The sequence below is a fragment of the Nicotiana tabacum genome, chromosome 10 (genome assembly GCF_000715075.1).
Source record: "Nicotiana tabacum cultivar K326 chromosome 10, ASM71507v2, whole genome shotgun sequence".
Lineage (NCBI taxonomy): Eukaryota > Viridiplantae > Streptophyta > Magnoliopsida > Solanales > Solanaceae > Nicotiana > Nicotiana tabacum.
This window is the reverse complement of record NC_134089.1, coordinates 90120216-90143347: the sequence shown is the minus strand read 5'-3', so window position 1 is coordinate 90143347 and position 23132 is coordinate 90120216. Positions and strand designations below refer to the sequence as shown.

At 36.3% G+C, this 23132-nt stretch overlaps 2 protein-coding genes across 5 annotated transcripts; one reads left to right on the top strand and one right to left on the bottom strand.

The window, feature by feature from the left end:
* Positions 1 to 3568: 3568 nt before the first annotated feature.
* Positions 3569 to 13377, bottom strand: LOC107830282 (meiotic recombination protein SPO11-1-like). Of its 2 annotated transcripts, none has more exons than XR_012695632.1 (15): positions 13176 to 13375; positions 12943 to 13042; positions 11443 to 11516; positions 10971 to 11072; positions 9986 to 10059; positions 9391 to 9407; positions 8761 to 8830; positions 8652 to 8688; positions 8392 to 8439; positions 8238 to 8296; positions 8140 to 8171; positions 7936 to 8041; positions 7495 to 7615; positions 7135 to 7411; positions 3569 to 3586 (listed from the first exon to the last, which is right to left on the bottom strand). XR_012695632.1 is itself a non-coding variant. In XM_016657799.2 (15 exons), exons 1-15 carry the CDS (start codon positions 13228 to 13230, stop codon positions 7125 to 7127), a joined length of 1086 nt encoding a protein of 361 aa, XP_016513285.1. In that variant the 5' UTR covers positions 13231 to 13377; the 3' UTR covers positions 6804 to 7124. The 2 variants fall into 2 exon arrangements, 1 of the variants encoding a protein (XP_016513285.1); XM_016657799.2 differs by lacking the exon at positions 3569 to 3586 and having other exon boundaries at positions 6804 to 7251; positions 7348 to 7411; positions 13176 to 13377.
* A 2474-nt stretch (positions 13378 to 15851) lies between these two features.
* LOC107830283 (two-pore potassium channel 1) lies at positions 15852 to 21756 on the top strand. Of its 3 annotated transcripts, none has more exons than XM_016657801.2 (4): positions 16168 to 16430; positions 16520 to 16602; positions 19936 to 20864; positions 21211 to 21756. In XM_016657801.2, exons 3-4 carry the CDS (start codon positions 19966 to 19968, stop codon positions 21371 to 21373), a joined length of 1062 nt encoding a protein of 353 aa, XP_016513287.1. In that variant the 5' UTR covers positions 16168 to 16430; positions 16520 to 16602; positions 19936 to 19965; the 3' UTR covers positions 21374 to 21756. The 3 variants fall into 3 exon arrangements, 2 of the variants coding, with proteins under 2 accessions (XP_016513287.1, XP_016513288.1); XM_016657802.2 differs by having other exon boundaries at positions 16178 to 16317; positions 16488 to 16602; XR_012695631.1 differs by lacking the exon at positions 19936 to 20864 and having other exon boundaries at positions 15852 to 16602; positions 21211 to 21350.
* The last annotated feature ends 1376 nt before the right edge of the window (positions 21757 to 23132 follow it).

The window sequence follows — 23132 nt, the reverse complement described above, 5'->3', positions numbered from 1 at the left end:
CAATTCCCAAAAGGGAACGAGTTGTCCTCTCAAATGTCATAAGTCCGATTTCGCGAGAAAAAAGGGGCGCGACAAAACCCTGCAAGCGGCTTCGAGGGCAACTTTACTGCCTCAATTCGTTTTACCAGAAGAGTTAACTCCTTTAGCGTGTTGGTTTGGAGATTAGATGATTTGCCCTCATCTTTCTTCCTTTTAGGGACATATTGGATCTTAGGACTTACTTTCTTGCCATAAGATGCAATATCCCCTCTATGAGATTTATTCACGTCGGGATGTACCTCCTCAGTAACAGCTTTGGCTTTACCGATAATCACCTCAGCTCTTTTAGTTATGGGCTTGTCATTCTTGCCTTTCATGCCATCATCAACTTTTAGCTCCTTCACTATGTGGTCCTTCAAGTAGAACTTTGCATCGGCGAAATGTGACTCTGCCTCGGTGAATGGCTCATCATCAGCAACTATCTTCTTCTCGACTTCACCCTCGTAGTATTTTAAACATTGATGGTAGGTAGATGGAACTACTTTACTCTCATGTATCCAAGGCCTCCCAAGCAAAACATTGTATGAAGTCTTCGCATCAATCACATGCAGCCATGCACTTGATTGCATATCTTCAATAGTGATTCCCAGCTTGATCGCGCCTATGGCTCTTTGCCTCCCTTGGTTGAATCCTTGGATCATCACACGACTTTCTGAGAGTTCGTTCATGGGAATACCGAGTTTTTTCACAGTGTGGATTGGCAAAATGTTCACTAAGGATCCTTCATCAACCAAAATTCGATTTACCCTTTCATCGCGCATATAGCCAACCAGGTACAATGGGCTGTTATGAGGAGTGTCACCTAGCAAAAGATCGTCATTTGTGAACGTGACCTTTTCCTCACAAGCATTAACTTCCTGAGGATTGGAGTCGATGGGCTTTTCCGAAGCTGGTGCCAATGGTAGGTCGTCACTCTTTTCTTCCCCTTTGTCAGCATGGCAACAAGAGGCTTCAATGCCCTCGTGGGAAATCTTCGTGCGGAACCAACTTGGTAAGAACTCCTCCAAGGTCACTGGATGTCTTATCTTTTGAGGATGGTGCACCTCCACTTTTGCTTTCTTCAAATATTTAACTGGATTCCATCTCCTTGGTCTTTTCACCATCATTTTCCTTGTTGGTTGTCCTATTGATTCTTTCCGTGGGCTCCTTTTGTGGTGTCTACGATGAGTCACCAATGTCCAACCTTTCATCATCATCAGGTTAATTGACTTCAGCTTTGTCGCTCTCCAGTAATTCTTTATCTTTGCTTTCTTTAAAACCGTATAATTCATCCGGACTGAATGAGCCAAAGGTGATAGAGACTTGGTTTGCGCTTGCTTTCTCATCTTCAAGCACGATCTTCTTTTCGCGAGCCAAGTCCATGACTTTGTCCTTGAAGACAAAGCACTTCTCCAGAGGGTGGCTTACAAGTCGATGATATTTACAGTAACTTGGGTCATTTGTTTTCCCCGCATCATTTGGTCGCTTCATCTCCATAAGCTCAATAAGATTTAACTCGAGGAGTTCTTCGAAAATGGCTAGCACATCAGAATCTAGAAATGGGTACTCCTTCTCTTGCATTTCTTTTAGAGTCAACTTTCCACTTGGCTTATCTTGAAAAGAAGTGGATTCCATACTCTACTTCTTGCTCACCTTCGTCGTGAACTTCACAGGTGACGAGTTGATATTCATAGCTTCTTTGCTTTTAGACTTGGGTACGAACTTGCCCCACTTCCTGACTTCTTGCTTGTCATTCCCTTTGCGAGGTTCATAGATGGGCAGCCTTTCATTTCCAGCGAAGGCCATGCTCAATTCCATGTCATGGGCACGAGTTGCAAGTTCTTCAAATGTGCCAGGCTTGATACCTTGCAAGATGTAGCGCAATCCCCAATGCATGCCTTAGATGCACATCTCTATGCATGAAGCTTCACTAAGCCTGTCTTTGCAGTTGAGGCTTGCATTCCTCCAACGATTGATAAAGTCGATAATTGTTTCCCCCTTTCTTTGACGAGTATTTGTAAGTTCTATCATACTCACAGTACGTCTCGTACTATAAAAGTGATTGAGGAACTCTTGCTCTAGTTGATCCCAGCTATCGATAGATCCAGCCTCGAGGTCCATGTACCAGTCAAAAGCATTTCCTTTTAGCGAGCGGACAAACTGCTTGATGAGGTAATCTCCATAAGTCCCAGCATTGTTGCACGTCTCCACGAAGTGCGAAACATATTGCTTTGGGTTACCTTTACCATCAAACTGTTGAAACTTCGGAGGTTGATAGCCAACATGCATCTTCAACATATCGACCCTTGCAATGTACGGCTTTGCATATGTAAGGGAGGATTTGGCAGCAACTTCATATTTGTTCTTAATGGTTCCTTCAATGAACTCCTTCAATTGATCGATTAGAATCATCCCTTCATATGAGACAAGGATAGCCTTAGTAGATGTTGTTTGTCTTGGGGGAGAGTCACTCTCTAGGACCTCTGGGAGCTTACCGGGTGCATGGGTGGATTCTTCTTCCATCAAGATTCCCACCCTATCTGTTAGCTTGTCAATTCTAGCCTCTTGATTTTGCATGCATTTGGTCAAGCCAGCAATTGCTTCCGTCAAGTTTGTCAACTGCTCTTTCATAGATGAAGTGTTTGTCACCATGGCTTGCATGATCGTCGTGGACGACAAAGAGTGGCATGGATTTTCACACAGATTGATCCTTGATTGGCTCACGCTATGTGGTGTAAGTGGGGAAGATCCATCACTTGAAGCATCATCATCTTCCTTCACAACAGAGTGCTTGGATCCGGAGAGGTCAAGCAGAGCAAGAGTTTTCTTGATCTTTTCAGCAACATCGCTTCCTCCTTCAGATGCGTTTGTGGAAGATCTTCCTCTTTTTGGGGACGAAGATCCGAAAACAGGGGTTGTTGTGGACGGCACTTGGGTTGCTTGTTGTCCTAAAGAACTTGCTTTGCTCCTCGTGACTGGTCCGAAGCTTTCAAAGGTAACATTGAGGATGCTTTCCACATCAGTATAGAACCTAGAGTTAGCAGCCTTGGTGGAAGTTGAACCGGAGTTGATTTTCTTTGAAGCCATTTCAATGTTCTTGGACTTTGGTGATTGAAAAGTTAAGATGAGAGGTAGAGATTGCCCCACTGGGTGTGCCAGAATTTGTAGACAATAAACTACGTCGAGAAAATAAAATCAAGACCGAAAAATATCGCAACAATCGTAGTATTTTATTTTAAATATTTGAGTTTTACAATCTCTATGAATCCTCGGATTCTTCTTTTCAATAGCAAATAAACTCAATGGCCTTTGAGCTTGATCTTGAATATGTATTTGTTGCTTCGAACGATGATCTTGTTCTTGAGCTTGAGCTTGATTGCTTGAACTTGAACTTGATTTGTTCTTCGTTCTTGAACTTGAACTTGATTTCTTCTTCGTTCTCGAGCTTGAACTTGATTTCTTGAACTTGAAGCTTAAAACTTGTGGAGGAATTTGCAGCGTTTGATCCGCGAGCTCTTTCTTGCTTCTTATTATAACTTCTGGTGTCTTTTCTGAGTTATGAAGACCCCTATTTATAGTTGTGGAAGGGAAGAGTTATGATAAGAACTAACTCTTTCCGAGCAATCAAATTGAAGTGCGACATGGCCGCATTTGATTGGTCAGAACATGTAACTTGCACATGTGGTGCAATTTCATTGGCCTTTTAATGTGACTTGGCATGCCTTGTCATTTTGACATGTGGCATGATCCTATTGGTTCTTCCGTTTGACTTAGCGTGCCACGTCATTTGACACGTGGCACCAAACTGGACCTCTAGGGAGATGTCATTTGGGCTTAATGAAGTGGGCTCATCACTTTAGCCCAATTAAATGGGCTAGCCCAATAGATTAAGACTTATTTATTTAATCCATATATATTGGACTTATATAATTAATTCAATCATATTAGCCCATCATATTTATTTGGACCAATATATCTCGAAATTAAAATATAGTCCAAATTATTTTTTGGATTTAATTTATGTAAAATTTATATGCCTACAACTACTAAAACAAGCAAATTGAAATCATAAATATAACACAATTTCAAAATCCAAAAAAATAAAATAAAATAGTTTAACATATGTTAAATTCCAATATAATAAAAATAAGTTCCAATACAACTTAAGATTAGGAAATATAATAAGTTTATAACCTCATTAAACTACGAAATTCTACTTTAATGGCACCACTCATTATATGTCAAGTTTGTTAATGACTCATTATTTCTAATATTAGGAGGTGTAGTTTCAAAAACTAGAATATTAACGCAGTTACGCTAAATAAAAAAATAAAATATACGAGTAATTACATGAAATCACAAGAAGTAAAGGTAGAGAAATAAAAGACAACAACGTAAAAAGAAAATATATTTTAAAATTAAAAAGAAATTAAAAAGTAAAGAATAAAAAGAAAAAGAAATAAAATAATAGAAATAAAAAGTAATAAAGAAAAATAAAAACAAAAAGGAAAAAAATTAAAAAGTTATTTAAAACAAAAAGAAATTAAAATAATAGAAATAAAAAGTTATAAAGAAAAGAAATTAAAATAATAGAAATAAAAAGCTATAAAGAAAATAAATTAAAGTAAAAAACAAAAAGGAGAAAAACTAAAATGAAAAAAATTAAAATAAAAGAAATTAAAATAATGGAATTAAAAAGTTATAAAGAAAATAAATTAAAATAAAAACAAAAAGGAAAGAAATTAAAAAAAGTAACCTTGTAATAATTCCACAGTGTAATTACCACCAATTCTTACCTATTGGAGAGTGTAATTACACCTCTTCAATTACACCCAGCTCTATACTGATCAAGTAATTACTTGGTTAGACAAACATGTCAAACTGTGTAATTACACTCAAATTCAATTCCTAGGGTCTGTTTGGAAAGCCATCAGGTAATTAAAATTGGTGTAATTACAAGGTAGTAATTACACAGCCTAGTAGTTACACAGTTTGTGTAATTACAACGACTTGTTTGTTTGTCATAGTGTAATTACAAGTTTACTGTTTGATTGCACAAGTGTAATTACACAGTTAGATTAAATTTTAAATGAAGTAATTATCAAAACTTAAAAGTTAATATAATAAATATATGCCTATAAATTTTTATAATTATAAATGATATTATATTTGGTATTTAAGATATATATTTTTTGTGAATATACATTAATTAGAAATCATATATTATAACTAATATTGTAAAAATAATTTTTATATATTTTTTAAATTAGTAATATTTAGTATAGATGCTTACAAAAACTAAAAACATACGTTTTGTAAGAACATCATGGAATTCATGTTTGATAAAATAAATTAATAATTATAAATAAAATGTCATAACATTATTCAAATATTTGACAAAATTAATCTATCAATTCTAACAAAAAAATGAACAACATGCAATGTGAGTCAATACTACTAAAACAAGTAAATTGGAACCATGAATATAACACAATTTCAAAATCCAAAAATATTTTAGCATATGTCAAATTCCAACATAATAATAGTAAGTTTCACTACAACTTAAGATTAGGAAATGTAATAAGTTTATAACCATATTTAACAACGAAATTTCACTTTAATTGCATCACTCATTATATGTTAAGTTTGTTAATGACTCATTATTTTTAATATTAGGAGGTGTAGTTTCAAAAAATAAAATAATAAAATAAAATAAAATAAAATATAAGCAATTACATGGAATCACAAGAAGTAAAGGTAGAGAAATAAAAGATAAATAATGTACAAAGAAAAATAGTTTTAAAATTTCAAAAAAAAAGTGAAAATAAAGTTAAAAAAGAAAATAATAGAAATAAAAATTATGAAGAAAATAAATTTAAAAAAAAAGAAACTAAAAAGCAACTTTGTAATTACACAGTGTTATTACCACCAATTCTCACATCCCCTTGAGAATTGGAGAGTGTAATTACACCCATCCAATTACACCTAATTCCATGTTGACCAAGCAATTATTTGTCCAAACAAACATGCCAAACTGTATAATTATATCCAATTACACTCAAATCTAATTCTTAAGTGGCTTTCCAAACATGCTCCTAGATAACTTTCCAAATAGGTTCTTAGTGAACGTCGCTATTAGAACAGGGGATAAATAGTTGCAACCCAAACTTAATTCTTTCCATAAGTTGAATCAACTTATGTTATGTGACTAGCGCAAATCAACCCTCAAACAAGTTTTATAAAAATCAGATCAAAGACAAACAATTGTTTTTCAAAATGATATGTAATTTTAGATTCTGAAAAATAAATAACTTTTAGCAATTCAATCGTATAGGTTGAATATGTATTGGTTTCTGTGAGACAACAGTTTAACCTTTTCTTTTTGCATGAAGAAGAAATTTAATCATTGCTCAATCTCGACCTACTGGGTGTTTGGTTTTCGGCGTGGATAACTCAAAAACTTTCTGGGCTTAAATTCAATACATTAGCTATGTAAAAATAAAAATAAAAAAAAAATACACAACCAGATCACTTATAAAGGAGTAATTATGCAAATTGGTATAAATAGCTACTAACATGCTATCATAGATGAAAATTCATGAAAAAACTCTTTGCATTGTCAATGTATATCATTTTAATCATTTCTAAAAATAAAAATAAAAAAAATCCCTTGCTCTCTATGTAGGTATCTTTACACTCTCATAATTTCTATTCCTTATTGTCCATGTTTATGTCTACACTTACTCATAAATTTTACTTTCCCGTGCAAAGCAGGGATCAACATGTACTGTCATAACAAGCTAAAGCGACTATTTTTAACTTCATTTAAAATTTATACACTAAGGCTTGGGTTCTCCAAATAATGCCAAAGTTTTTGTGGATGACAAACAGTGACAAATTTCATTCTCTATCCAACTGCTTAACATCAATGCACATTCGTAGCTCTATATCCAGAACCACATCATGAAAAAACTTAGTTGTCAAAACGAACGGACATGATGAAATTTGGCAACCGTAAAGCTTTGTTCTTTCAAGTGATTTACTCAAGCACATGAAAATTACTCTGAACTTTTCATGCCAAAGAACCGAACAAAAATAGAAAAGATTCAGATATACCCTCCACTTTGGATCTTTGACGGTAGATACTCGTGGGACAAGAAAGTGAGTGAATGCACAGACAATGCTTCAATCTCAAACTTAACTCCTTTGTGCAACAGCAGCTCCAGTTCAAACCTTCAGTATGAGGGTAAAAGTGGAGGAGGGAGGTAGAGTATTTTCAGCACCCGACCATAAGTGTTGGCATTAACATTACTTAGTATGAAATTCTACCTCCATTTTGGTACTTCTCTTTGCAAATAACACCTAAGTAACATCGCTTCAACTTTCCTCTTATCTGGCAAGATTTTATGTCAGTCATTTGTAAATTGCTTTAAAAAAAGGTACAGTGAAACGAAACCATAAATGCGTGAATTTTACCTTCTGCAGTCAAAGGCAGGAGACATTGCTGTGGAATGCTATAATTGTCGCAGTCCTGGATAAATACTCCAAGCCATTGTATCTCACAGACTCGTAAAAACTTTGCATCATAAGCCATTTGCTTCAAAAAGCATAGAAAAGACAGAAGTTACCAAAGTAAACATCCTTCTAATAATCCATCTTATCTAAATACTCTATCCACTTCAAATTAGGTGTCTTGCATAGATTAGGTATAAGTTATCAAGGTAAGAATGAATGCTTGATAGCCTCTGATAGGAGAACACTGAAAGGAAACAATGAAGAATGTACCAGATTTTTCTTTTAGAAAAGTGAAAATTTGGACTAATTAACAAAATGAAAGTGCAGCAGTATAAAAGTGAAAAGGAGGAAAATATAGCAACTTGTTCACATCATAATAACAGCACAATGAATAATCCTCACCAAAGAACCGAATTTGTATGTAGTTAAGATGTCAAACCCATATGGATCACAATCTACCAGGCAATACACAGGCAAATGCAGCTTGTCAACAAGGAGACGCAGAAACCTACCACAGGCAAGAGACATGAAAAGGCAGAAATATGGTTAATTGAAGTAGGATAACAACTGCAACAAGTCTGACAAAGTGAGCAACATGGGTCTAACCTCCTTGTAGGAACATCAGGATAACCCCTTCCCTGGTGAAAAAAAAGAGATTATGGATCCAAATATGCGTAGAAATTCACAAAACAAAAGACGCATACTGTTATCACAATGCAACGGTTCCTCTTGCCAAACTGATCATTTGCTAGTCGATGGAATACTGCATGATGAACAGCAAATAGTTGCCTCATTTATGAGCTAGGAATACCTTTCATGACTCTGTTATATCCTTGACCCGCTTATGAAAAGTTATACCTGATTCCTTTTCCACAACTAAAACGTATTGAGCAACACTAATAATATCTTGTTCAAGCATTAAGGGAGTAACAATCGACAGCCATAGTCTGAGCAAGCAATCCACAAAGTAAAATAACAGGAGATACTCAATAACAAACATCCATTCAACTTTACGTTTACCCATAACTGGACTTGCGCATGTATGGAGTCCACAAACTCGTAGATCATATTTAACCATGTTGCATTCATAATTCAAACACTTATACTTGTAAGGATACCATCAACCTCTTCCACATGGACTGGAATCGGGTATGCCTGCAGGAAGCATCATAATTAGATTGTTACATAACTACAGAAACCCATCTAACTTCTAATTATCATTCTTACAGTGTTAGGATTGCTAATGCAGTCAATTTTCCTCCCAGATTCCACATACCGCAGCCAGCCCATCACCAATCTGACCAAAAATAGTTGGAATAAAGAACTTTATGACCAAAAATTGCAAGGAACTATTAAGATATAAACAAAGAAGAAAACCAACCATATATCAGTCTTAAGGAACACAAAATTTAGTCTCAAGCAAAATGCAACAGCAGTAGATTTATCGAGAACTTCACTGGCGAACAGTTGAAACTAGATCTAAACATGCTACTACAATCTTCACAAGTAGGCCAAAAATGATGAAGCAATAATACTCCTTGAGATGCTTTCTCCACGATGATTATATTTTACCTTGCTATAGTACAAAAGCTTATCGTAACATGATAGACTATACTAAATATCTCAATCATGAAATAATTTTTCTCCTCGAAGAGGAATTTAGACACATATGAGGCGGCAGTCAAACAAATGCAGGAGCTATAAGCATAATCAACTGAAGAAGAAACATTTGATATATTAGATTGCAAACGTGATATGTCGAGTATGAAAAAAGAGCATTGCATATAATGAACCCCAACTGTACGTGTCTGGAAGCACGCTGCTTCATGGCAAGATTAACTGTATAGAGGTACGCACCCGTTTCCAACAGATACCTGCAAAAGGCAAGGATCAAAAGAGTATATGGTCAAGTTTCGTACACGAATTAGCGATACAAGGAGAAAAAGACTAATCATTTGAATATTGGGTTTACCCTAGTCAAGCCATATCCATCATTCTCTGAAGTCAATATTCGAGCTCTTCACGACAAACAGTAGCCACATCCTTCTAATCAACTACATTATTGAACCCCTCCCCCACTCCCCAGGTCATGTGATAGAAAAATCAAATAAATTTTCCTCCCAGAGAAAGAAATGTTATGTGCTTGCGTGGTCGCTGAGGTACTTGAGGATCTACCATTTCGCATGTCAAAAGTTTCAAAAAAGCAAATCAGAACGACCATTTCCACTATTAATCAAAATTCTGAACCCTCATTGAATCGTCCACAGTGAAAAATGAGCATATAAATAAAAACAAACAGAAGTGACAGTGAACACACCCTATGGATAGTTTCCCAACTTAAAACAGTGGACGACCTAAAAACCTATATATACTATATGTCTACATAAATATATGTGGAGATATATTGATATTGAGTGTGTTTTGATACAGAAAGGAAAGTAAATTGATATACCACATTAAGGTTATGCCGACTGCACTGCAAGAGGATGCAAATGTCATTAATTGCCCGATCAACAACAGATGGTTCTGCATTATAGAGTGCAAAAGAGAATGATGAGCATATAAGGATGCCTTTTAACTCTATATAGTTTGAACTAGAGATCTAAACCATGGCACATTAGCAACTGAGAAAGCAGAACTACCATAGTACATAAGAGCATTTTCCTTGGAAGAAAAACTTTGTAACCAATGACGACAACAACAACAACATACTCAGTATTATCCCACACTATGGGGTCTGGGAAGGGTAGTGTGTACGCAGACCTTACCCCTACCTTGTGAGGATAGAGAGGTTGTTTCCAATAGACCCTCGGCTCAGGAAAGCATAAGCACCACATTAATGAAAATATAGACCAGAAGGGACAGTACCAAAAAGTCATAAAAAAGCAAAATAAAAACAAGATAGTAAGGTGATCAACAATGAAAGAAAACAACGGTTAGTCATAAAAACCTACTACCAACAGAAAGCGAGACTGCGTGCCAATACTACTGTTATGAACACTCTAGACTACCTACTCTACTACCCTAATCCTCGACCTCTATACCTTCCTATCAAGGGTCATGTCCTCGGTCAGCTGAAGTTGTGCCATGTCTTGCCTAATCACCTCTCCCACCTCTTCTTTGGCCTACCTCTACCTCTCCGTAGGCATCCACTGTCAACCTCTCACACCTCCTCACAGGAGCATTTGTGCTCCTCCTCCTCACATGACCAAACCACCTAAGCCGCGCTTCTCGCATCTTGTCCTCAATAGGGGCCACACCCACCTTGTCGCGAATAACCTCACAAGAATATTTCAAAATAAATTCTACAAATAAATAATGTCACACCATTGTCTGTGAAATTAATTGGCAGTAACTACACTTGAACACCAAGAACCAGTCCAGATTTGTCTTTTGAAACATTAGTCACTTAGACATCATCAGTCAATCCAGATTACCTTTAAAAACAGTAGGGTGCATGTAATATATGTCTCTCTTTGATCCATGCCTGCTTTCTTGCAGAAGTTGCTGAATTATCAGAAGGACTCTCAACAAGACATCTGCAATGAGAACCATATAGAGGTAAGTAACCCGGCTTAGCTCTAGGATGTTAAGGAAATTGGAGGGTAATAAGGCCTTCAAGTTTGTTCGACCAAACAGAAGAGAAAATTGAGCGAGAAACCTCAGACTACCTGCCATTGCACATCCTATTAACATCAAGGAAGGGACAGGCCATAAACGGAAGTTTGGAAAGAAATCAACAAAAGGAGGAAAACAGCTCCTCCTGGTCATTTATCATTTCCCAAAGAGGATAAAAAAAATTCAATTATCATTCCTGCCCCTTTCTCATTCAATTATTTCTTTTCCAACTATTTCATGATGACTAGTCAGATGAAATATGAGAGTACGATTTAGTCTCCCTAGACTCACCAATCCTACGTGCATGGCATTCCCTCTTCAATGATATAGCTTCTCTGCCGGTCGATCCATCGGAGCTGCAAGAGCTACATAAATTTAACAAAGACTACTATCAGAACACTTGGATGCTATTAATTGGCAATTCAATCTCCAACTTCAGTAAATTGCCTTGTTTTTTGGACTTCAGTCAACATAACAACTACTTCCTCCTTTTCATTTTATGTAAACGGTATTTTAGTAGGCACAAAGTTTAAGATAGAAAAAAAAAAGATTTTTGGCGCATACCCAAAAGTACTTTTAGAATTTAGGTCTTAAGCATGCCATGATATTTCTCTAACAGTAAGAGTATGTCATTAAGGATAAAATAAAAAGTTTAAAACTAAATAATTTACAACTACAAAAATATGTCATTAATATTGGAACATACTAAATAAGAAAGAGTGCCACATAGATCAAATAGACAGAGTACCTAAACAACAACAACAACCCCGTATAATCCCACTTAGTGGGGTCTGGGGAGGGTAGTGTGTACGCAGACCTTACCCCTACCCTGGGGTAGGGAGGTTGTTTCCAAATAGACCCTTGGCATCCTTCCCTCCAAGAACTTCCCACCTTGCTCTTGGGGAGACTCGAACTAACAACCACTCGGTTGGAAGTGGAGGTTGCTTACCATCAGAGCAACCCCTCTTGTCCAGACAGAGTACCTAAACGTGTTATTAAAAGCGAGCAATCCAAAAAAATAAAAAGGAAAAATGTCTTGAAGCGAGAAGCATGAAGTGAAGCTCACACTTCAAATCGCCTAATTCCTCACATTAAAAATACCTTAAATAAATAAATATAGTTCTATATGATCAAATTGCAACTGAAATAACTAATTTCAGTAACTGATATACAATAAGGCAAATATTATATTAATCCAAGTCCTCAAACTTGACTTTCAAATAATCAATGGCTTCTTGCTGGGATCACTTTGCATGTCATTGATTGAAGTTCACACTTCTATGAAGCGCATAGCTTCACCCGTGAAGCGATAACCCCTTGCTTTGCATTGTTTGATAGCTTTACGCGACGAAGCTGTGGCTTTTAATAACACTGGTCACTACTTAGTGTCTCAAAATATGGATATGGCTTCTTTGTGAAAAACTCCCAGTATAGACTATCCTTGTTCTTCTTCTGAGAAAGACAATTATAGAGTTTTTCACAGTATAGACTATCCTTGTTCTCCTTCTGAGAAAGACAATTATAGAATTTTTCACATTATCCACTCGCATTCGCAGGATCAACTGCATAAATAGTTAGATCGTTCCTATACCGATCAAAGTTCAATTCAGTGTAATTTTTCGTGTTAGAATTCTAAAATGCCAAGTCGACTAAAATTTTCAAACAGCAGCAAATATTCACTGTTCTCAACTACGTCGCCTTAAAAAAACACTTCGCTAAGCTTAACTTAATTGTTAATTTCATATATTCAAGAAAAAAATTGCTAAATCAGAAATAATGAAGAATATATACCAATTTCCAGAAGTGTCAGTACAGTAATTTTTGAACCGATCGATGTAGATTGTCGGCGCTCTACCTCGAGCGAGATCCTCGACAATGGATCCAGTAAATCCTGCAAAACAATATCAAAGTATATATGACAGAAACGTGAAGACGATTCGTCGAGAAACAATGTGTGGAAACGCGAGAATTTGCAATGAATTTTCAGGAAAATTTGAGGTTAATGGAAGCACATTGATCATTACCTTTGATTTTTCGTAGTAGTGTTAGTGGTTGCGTGTTCGAACGCTTTCCCTCCATTTTCTCTTCGCTCTGCAAGTTCACGTTGTTTGAACTTTGAAGCTGGTAAAGCTGAGCTTTTATAACTGTGAAGCTCCGGTTCGGGTCGCTTCTAAGCTTTTGAGCAAATAACACTTTTTCCCCCAAAATAAGTGAGTATTGAAATATCAAATCCCAAATAAAAGTCCTATTTAAGAAATTACTCACTCCATTTCAATTTATGCATCTTATGTTCCTTTTAAATCTATTTGGAAAAAAAAATCACCACTTTTTATATTTAATCATTCTCATTCTACTATTCATAACACTTTTTTTACAGAAATGACATTGCATGTTTAACATTATAAAATTCAGTAAATATTTTTAGTATATTATATAGGTATTTAGTTTAGGACAATAAAATTCAAAAGTTTTCTATACGTTCTTAATTTCTTGATTAGTCAAATTAAGACATAGAAAAAGAGAGTACTACTTTAAGTATATATGGTTTTTTCAGGCTGTGAATGCAGCGTTATATTATCGGTTCATTTAAATTTAATACTTTTAATGTGGAGCATAAATTTTATGTGTAAAGATTTATAAAAATTACAACAAATAGTAACTATGAACTCATACTTTATACAAATATAATGAGTTTAATATTAAAATCTTTAAATATTAAACTCGTATAGCTCAAATCTTGAATCCGCCTCCGAAATTAAGCATTCTGCTTCCGAATGTCGTAATGTCCTATGGTTATTAAACACTAGTTACACAGGACACACACCAAAAAAAAATCAAATAAGAGAATCAATGCAAAATTTAAAAAGTAAAATGTATCATTAAGCAAAAAAAGAAAATGGGGAAGAAAACTCAAGTGGCGATTGTTATTTAGATTGGACACGAGAAAAACTTCAATTTATGTGAACTCATTTAACTCGATACGGAGTTTAAGGAAAGAGAGAAGGCTTTTGAACTTGTGATATAAAATGAGGCGCATATATTTTGTGTGACAATAAATTATTGTATAAAGGCAAATTGTTTCCAAATAAGGAAAGAGGTCATTCTTTTACGCATGAACTAAGAAGGAAATAGGTTCACTTAAATTAAAACGGAGGGAGTCAGGGGCAGCTCAATATCATCCGAGGCCTAAAGCAAAGCCTTAATAAGAGGCTATATTTATTTGAAAATTAGATAAGTGAGTATGTGAAATGAAAAAAATGAGAACTTGGTTTTACAAAGTACAAAAAATTAAATGAAATTAGCGTTGATTGCATCACAACTGAAATGAGAGAACCCAGAAAATATACTTCCTTTGTTCCAACTTATGTGACTCCTTTTTTTTTTAGTCAGCCCCCTTTCTATACTTGGTAATAATTTAACTTTAGAATTTCCTTTTTACCCTTTATGAGATGATTTCTAGCCACATAAGTTTTTAAGTTTTTTTTATAAATCACAAGTTTCAAAAATCTTCCTTTATTTTATAAACACCATATCCAGTCAAACACTTTCATATATATTGAGAGAGTATAATATATGTGGGAAAAATAAATAAAATTATATTATTAGAGATAGTTACGTGATTAACTAATGAATTGAGAAATATAATTCAGTAAAAACGTAAAATAAATTGACAGAAAACTATTTTGGTTATATTAATTAGAGGAAGAAATTGAGTTATTAAAACTTAATATGACAATAAAGAAATAAATTTATCAATAATAAGAAATAATTATATAAATAATATACTAGAGAAATAGTAATTTTGGGCCCTTAAATTTTTGGGCCTAAAGCAAGTGTATGGCCGCCCCTGGAGGGAATAGTAAAAATTGCACGGGGCGCTCTATTTGGTCGCCCCCATTTAATCTATACCCATTTTTTTTAAAATTTTTAACTTGTACCGACTTTTTAAACAACTTCAGCTCTCTTTCTCTTCCTCCTTCTCCTCCTTCATTTTCTTCTTTCTTCTTCTACAACGATGACTCCAACATTGCTCTCTTTGATTAATGAAGCTAAAGCAAATATACTGAGGACTTCCATTTGGATTATTATAACATTAAAAACCAGTTTCCTCATTGTCTAGAAACACAACTCCGTCATCCATTGCTGGAAATTTACTTGATACCGTGAATGTTTCTGCACAAGGAACCCAACCTTTAACAGTAAGTTTCAAATTCATTCTTTCCCATGCACATGGAGTTGTTCTTCTTTTTCTTTTCTCTTTTGAGTTTTTTTTTTTGGCTATGAAACGTAGCTCTTGATATATTTAAAACATGAAAGTTAACAGAGTACAGTAGATGGAACTGAACGATGGATCCGATTACATAAAATCTAATAACGGTAAACTAAAGTTGGGTGAGTTATCAAAAACTAGAACATCTTGATAGTGGGATTCCCCAGTTACAAAACAAAAACTTCAGCTCTAGAGCTGAAGCTCGCCAGCTACAAAAATAAAACTTCAGCTCTAGAGCTGAAGTTCGCCAGTTATAAACAAAAACTTCAGCTCTAGAGTTGAAGTTCGACAGTTACAAAACAAAAACTTCAGCTCTAGTGCTGAAGCTTGCAAACAAAAACTTGTCAGTTACAAATAAAAATTTCAGCTCTAGAGCTGAAGTTCAACAGTTACAAAACAAAAACTTCAGCTCTAGAGCTGAAGCTTACAAACAAAAACATCAGCTCTAGAGCTGAATTTCGCCAGTTACAAACAAAAACTTCAGCTCTAATCGACAGTTACAAAATAAAAGCTGCTACTAGAATGCTGAAGTTTTGCGTGATTGTCTTTGCTACTTTAGCCCCGTATGCTGAAGTTATGCGAAAAAACGGGTACGCTTGTAATATTTTTTATAAAGTGGGCATAAGTTAAAACGTGACACAAAAAACGGGTATAGATTCAAATGGCCCGAGGGAGTAGTATATTTTTGTTAGTGGCAAAGGAGTAATTCTAGAGTAGTCAATTTGTTTGTAAAATTATAGCGTTACCCCAAACTTAAGCATCTTCTGGATTAAAACTGTCACCTCCCTGGTAGGAAAAAACATGTAAACGCCAAATGACAACAGCTCCTTTAAGAAGCTGAAAGTGATAGCAATTTGATAGGAAGAAAGCCTGGAATTTAATTGATATAAACAAGTGTAAGACCTGTCTTCACGCCTCCATGCCAAGTAGCTCACTTGTTGTCAAAGAAGATTCGAGCTCTTCCACCAATTCCACCACAGATAGGACTGAAACAACTTACTTTTTTCTGGTAATTCGATTACAATTAAATTGTCTAAGCTCTGACTTTCGTTATATAAATTTGTAGGAAGCCAACCTAAATATTCATACAAAATATAGAAAACATGGCAATTTGCGATTTAGCGGCAGCAGTGGGGGGCTGGAGCAGCTGGGGAAGTTAGAGTGGTTTTTTGTCCTGTTTGGTGAGTTAGCTTATTCAGCCTCTATAGAGTTTGAATTTTAGTTATTTAGCAATTTTGGTGGCTGAGTTACCAATTTGGCCAAGAAAAGCTACTTTTATCTTTAATTACTATTCCATGTTGGCTGTTTTGGCTGGATGTACGGGTGTCAAGTTGAGCCCAGACCCATTTGACCTGCCCAATCCACCCCAAGGTCGGGCTGGTCATTGACCCGCCCATTGGTTGAGCTCAACCCATCTTGACCCAACTCATTTCAACCCATCTAAAGTTGAGATGATTTTTAACCCAAACGGAGGGTATCTTTAAATATTTTTCAATAGTACAAGAATATATTTGATCATTCTCTGATTAAACAATTCATAACAAAATAATATTTATTAATTAAAGTTTGGTAAGAGTTGGGTGGGTTGGGCTATGACCCAAATTTTAGCCCAACTTGACCCAGCCCATCTCAACTCATGTTATTTTTCGGTGAGTCATTCCATTTATTGACTCAGGCCATTTTGACCCGCCCAAAATCAGATCAACCGGCCCATTTGACACCCCTAGCTGGATGTAATTTTCTTTCAATGATTATAGCAAGAATATGGAGGAAAACAATGGGTTGTGACTGTAGGATTTTACTGGAATGCTTATCTATTTAAGTCTCACTTAGAGAATTGGACCAACTTCAAGAGGTCCTGAAAGGTATACTCACTTTTGAAAGTATTTTAGATTCGTTGCTAGAGATTTGGAGACATGCTCTTGAGTCTAAAGGTTTCAAGTTGAGCAGGACGAAGACGGAATACCTCGAGTGCAAATTTGGAGTTGAGCCGACAGAAGCGGGAGTTGAAGTGAGGCTTGACTCTCAAGTCATTCCCAAGAGGGGTAGTTTCAAGTACCTTGGATCGGTTATTTAGGGGATCGGGGAGATTGACGAGGATGTCACACACCGTATAGGGGTGGGGTGGATGAAGTGGAGGTTAGCGTCGGGAGTCTTGTGTGACAAGAAAGTGTCACCGTTACTAAAAGGTAAGTTTTATAGAGCAGTGGTTAGGCCTGCCATGTTATATGGAACTGAATGTTGGCCGGTAAAGAACTCACACATCCAGAAGATGAAAGTAGCAGAGATGAGGATGTTGAGGTGGATGTGCGGGCATACAAGAATGGATAAGATTAAGAATGAAGATATTCGAGAGAAGGTGGGCGTGGCCCCCATGGAGGACAAGATGCGGGAAGCAAGACTCAGATGGTTCGGGCACATTCAGAGGAGGAGCACTGATGCACCGGTGAGGAGGTGTGAGCGACTGGCGGTAGTGGGCACGCGGAGAGGTAGAGGACGACCTAAGAAGTATTGGGGAGAGGTGATCAGACAGGACATGGCGCGACTTAGGATTACTGAGGACTTGACCCTTTACAGGGAATTATGGAGGTCGAGTATTAAGGTTGTAGGTTAGGGGAGAGTTGTGAATATTTCTACAGCACAATAGAGTGAGACTAGCCAGTTGGGAGTTAGACTAAGAATGTCATTGGTCGTCTATTGATGCAGGGTTTTACCTGCTAGTTTTACTATACCAGCCATCTTTTTCGTATTTTGTATTCTGTATTTCATATCTATTGTATTGCTGTTATTTTATTATGCATTTATATGGTACTAATATAGCGGCTTCTGTTGCTTTTTGAGCCGAGGGTCTCCTGGAAACAGCCTCTCTACCCTTCGGGGTAGGGGTAAGGTCTGCGTACATATTACCCTCCCCAGACCCCACTTGTGGGATTATACTGGGTTGTTGTTGTTGTTGTTGTTGTTGTTGTAGTTTCCAATTTTATGTTGTAGTTGCAAGAACAAGTTTGTCAATCTAGGACATATAGGTTATTTCTCTTACTCTGGTATTGGATACAAGAGCTCTTGATTCTACGAGCGACAAATCATTTTGCAGATATGATTAGCACATGTCCAACACAATATAGTAGAAGGGATGAAAGATATAAAGGAATCAAACTCGATATCTTGCATCCGAGAGAAAAAACTAATATCGCCGAAGGAACCCCTTGATTTTAGTTCTACTGAAGTGCTAATAACAGAATGAAATGCATCGTGTATTCTCTGCTACAGACAAGATGAGTCCAACTTCATACAGTGACCACTTGGATTATATGTATAATGCTTTTTCATCAATGCGAGACTTGATTACATACAATATGCATTTAGATACCTAATCTAAATGCATTTCATTATTTGTGTCTAGGTGAGTTATAAGAGAGACTAATCAAGTCCATGCTTGTGTTCTTACTGGGCAGAACTTTGTCAATAATCAAGAGAAATCAGTGGTATTATGCATCTCCGCTCTATGTGACTAGCAACCTAGGTTAAGAGGATTTTCTCAGCAGCCACAACCCAAAATCCTAACTCTATTCATCGATGAGTTTGAACCCATGTCCAAAATGCTCCTATAATTGTTAACCCCACCTGTTGGAATTTAGCTTAACCTTGGCCAAAATTGTATGGTACTTGAAGTTCTTCAAGCACTAATTTCCTTCAGAATACGTTTCTGTATGATGATTTACTGGTACGTGGGATGTAAAGGAAAGTAGCTTAAAAGGAAAAGCCTTGCAGCACGAAGTAGCTTCATTATTTTTCAGCTACTAGGTTAGTGCCATCTTTGATCACTTAAATCTGAACGATGAGAACCTAACTTAGGTGATAACTCCCAAATGTTTGACATGTGAGTTCCATATGATCAGGAACCCCTTGGCTGAACCAGCTAGATCAGGAAAATCACGTGGAGTTCTTTCAGTTGTAGTTGAGACTTCATATGTCGGGGGCAAGAAGAAACATGTGACCATTAAGAAAATGCTTAACTTTTTATATCTGATCAATGTTTCCTTCAACTAGAACAATCTGCCTCCACTACCTAGTTTAGCGATAAGGTGTCCTGAGCTTATATATGATGTGGCAACTAGGAAGACCCAACTTATAAATCCAATGTATCCAGAGCATCCACGAGAATCTTGCACCTGCTATTATCATAGGCCTCAGGAGGTCAAGTATAAGTTGCAAACTTGCAATATGGTAGTTTGCGAGTCGATACAAGAACCAATCTTTAGCAGAAAATGTGATGCTAGCAAATTCTTTACTTGGCATGTGGCATGCATTTAGATTCTAGATGCATCATAGAATAAGAACTAATTGACAGGCAAGGTACTGTTTGCATTTGAAAAACATGAGAAAAATGTCTTTGTTAGTGTTTTGGTATTTGAAGACGAGTCTCTCTGGCTAAGAAAAAGAATTAACATATCAGTTATGATTTACGAAATTAAAGGACTTCCACACTCTTAAGCAGCCACAATTTCTTGCAGGATTTCTTAAATCACTACAGGCTTGCTGGAATGACTAACAGAGACAAAATCCAGCCCTTGTTGGATCAACTGCATCAGACACATCATATGGTTGATCCTAAGAAAAAAAGATTTCGCCGATGTAAAAGTGCTCCTTTGGGCGAATTTGCTCCTGTAGAAATGAATGAAATAAAAAATGACCAATCACTTCCACGTTCTAAATCGCTTTTGGATAAAGTCCACCCTAGTATTAAGAAAGTTATTATTTACTTGGTTATATACTTGGGTATTGGTACCATTTGCTTTTATTTGGTTAGAAACAAGATCAAGGGAAAGAAAATAGATGGGGTTCTTGATTCTGTTTACTTTTGTGTTGTGACAATGACCACGGTTGGATATGGGGATATTGTGCCTGACAGTGCAACTACTAAACTGCTCGCTTGTGTCTTTGTGTTCTCTGGGATGGCACTTGTTGGAATGATTCTAAGCAAAGGAGCAGACTACTTATTGGAGAAGCAAGAAACACTATTAATCAAAGCGCTGCATATACGTCGTAAAGTTGGTCCAAGTGAAATATTGGAGGAGATTGAAACAAACAAAGTAAGGTACAAGTGTTTCATGGTAGCGGGCTTCCTTATAGTGCTCGTAGTTGCTGGAACAGTGTTCCTGGCTAGAGTTGAACGGTTAGATACCTTAGATGCCTTTTATTGTGTCTGTTCTACCATTACAACATTAGGATATGGAGACAAAAGCTTTTCAACTAAAGCAGGGCGTATATTTGCTATATTCTGGATTTTGTCAAGCACCATTTGTTTGGGTCAGTTCTTCCTTTATGTTGCTGAATTTAACACGGAAAAGAGACAGAAGGAGCTTGTGAAGTGTGTTCTTTCAAGAAGGACGACAAATGTTGATTTGGAGGAAGCTGATCTTGATGATGATGGGGTTGTAGGGTAAGTTCATTTAACTTTAAAGCCTGTTCCTATAACTAGCTTGCAAAGACCCTTCTTGATTCACTTGATTAGAGTATTTACTCTAATTTTGTACTCTCTCCTTGGGCACTTTGGGTGTGGCAAACTGTACTTTGGACGTAGGTCAAGTTGATCGAAGCTCTTAAAACTTTTGACTCCTTGTTGTTTTTGACTTTTTGTTATTGAACATTTTTTTTTTTGGGTTTAATTTTGCATTGTCCGAGCTCTCGATCCTAGCCTGTAATTTTTTTTTTTACTCATTGTAATCTCGAAGTGTATTTCAAAATTCAAATAGTTCTGATCTTCCTTTTGTTTGTCAACTCCCAAGGGCTGCTGAATTTGTTATCTATAAACTTAAGGAGATGGGGAAGATCAACCAACATGACATTGCAGCTGTATTGAAGGAGTTTGAAAGTCTTGATGTTGATCAATCTGGAACTTTATCAACCGCAGATCTGATACTTGCCCAATCGTCTTGGACAGGAAGGTGATCGCTCCACGACCTAAATTAGTGTATTAAGCAAACTTTCCACCAAAGTCTATCAGCTTCAGTGAGATTTCTGGGATGAGTCTTTTCTTTTGAAACTTCCACTGTATTACATCAAATTCGGATACTACTTGCACAGATTTAAAAACATTCATATTTCTCGAGTGTCTGACAAAAGTGATGCAGTAAATCCCACTCAGTTTAGTACTAGAGTGAAATTCACACTTCCCAGAATCTCCATGTAATCTTCTCAATTCCCTTTTTACACATGTAAATGCCTTGTACTTTACACAATTTAGTTGGTTACTGTATCCCAAAGATAGTTCCTCCTCATAGTTTGTAAAATGTTTGCTGTAATTTCTCCTTAAAGTTTGTTGACTTTTTTTCCCTCTCGTGTAACGCGAAAGCCATCTGATTTCTACTGCACAATTATTGATGCCGGATTTTCCTATTCGAGATGTAAGTAGTCCTTTTTTCTTTTGGAAAAAACATCTACTATTCAAAACTAGCTCGATTAATATAGAATCGCGGCGAATTGGATTAAGTAGAAAGTGCTCCATGCTAAATTTCACCATTATCAGGGCTTGAATCCAAAACCAATGATTAAGGGTGATAGGATCTCACCTATCGCATCACATCCCTTTGGGTTTATGCTTGGTTTAACTTAAAATAGGGTGAGTGAGAAATTAAGGGAAAAATAAAATTTTGATTTTTCCTCCTTTACAAAGGAACATTGGCCTATATTGGAGGAGAAAAATTTATTTGTTGAGTATATATATATTATTACACTTGTTCCAGCTTTTAAAGAGCTGAGAAGAAGGCAAGCCTCGCGCTACCATCGTCGTCGCTTGGATTCGGATTCGATCAAATGGTCTGATTGATTGATTAGTTTTTTGTACTAGAGTTGCACCTCTTCATTTAAACCCAACCTGTTGGCTATAAATAGAAGGTCATTCCCTCAGATTTTCCTTACGAAAAAGTGTGATTGTTGCCGCCATTTGTGTTGGTTGAAACACTAAGATTTGAAGTACCGCTACACCAGTGTGTAATCCGTTCTATCATGGGAGGAAATAATCCATAACCTCGGGTACTAGGAGGGGATTAAGTTCCTTAAGGAAACATTGTAAATTTAGTGGGCTCAGATTAATTCTACTTCTTCGACATTTCTGTTTACGTTGTTTTTCTTCTCCAGAATTATTTTACAAACTCAGTATAATAACAATCTTAAGGAACTTAAATTTATATTCTGTATTTGTGTGATGACCCAAAAGGTCATCACTTGTTTTAGAAATGAATTTTGCGTTTCGAGACCTTAAAAACCTCTTTCAGCATCACCTCAATTTGCGTGCGCAGTCCGGATGCGTAGCTGAAAAGCAATTAAGTGAAAATCTGTGAAAAAAATGATGAATTTTGACTTTAAAATGAATTTAAGTTGACTTCGGTCAATATTTTTGGCAAACGAACCCGGACCCGTGATTTGACGATCCCGGAGGGTCCGTAGGAAAATATGGGACTTGGGCGTATGCCCGAAATTGAATTCCGAGGTCCCAAGCCCGAGAAATAAATTTTTAAAGAAAATTATTTTTTGGAATATTTATAAGTTTTTGAAAATGAAATGTGTTTAAAACTCGATGGTATCGGGCCCATATTTTGGTTCCGGAGCCCGGTACAGGTCTTATATGTGATTTAAGATGAGTCTGTAAAATTTGGTAAGCAACGGACTTGAAATGATGTGAATTGGACCATATTTGAGAAAATTGGAA

Bases quoted from the DNA above. Each gene is read 5' to 3' on its own strand.
- LOC107830282 (XM_016657799.2), bottom strand. From the start codon at position 13,230: ATGGAGGGAAAGCGTTCGAACACGCAACCACTAACACTACTACGAAAA. The intron at 13,043-13,175 runs GTAATGATCAAT...ATTGTTTTGCAG, and splicing joins ACTACTACGAAAAATCAAAG to GATTTACTGGATCCATTGTC. The intron at 11,517-12,942 runs GTATATATTCTT...AAATTTATGTAG, and splicing joins ACTGACACTTCTGGAAATTG to CTCTTGCAGCTCCGATGGAT.
- LOC107830283 (XM_016657801.2), top strand. From the start codon at position 19,966: ATGACTAACAGAGACAAAATCCAGCCCTTGTTGGATCAACTGCATCAG. The intron at 20,865-21,210 runs GTAAGTTCATTT...TCAACTCCCAAG, and splicing joins GATGATGATGGGGTTGTAGG to GGCTGCTGAATTTGTTATCT.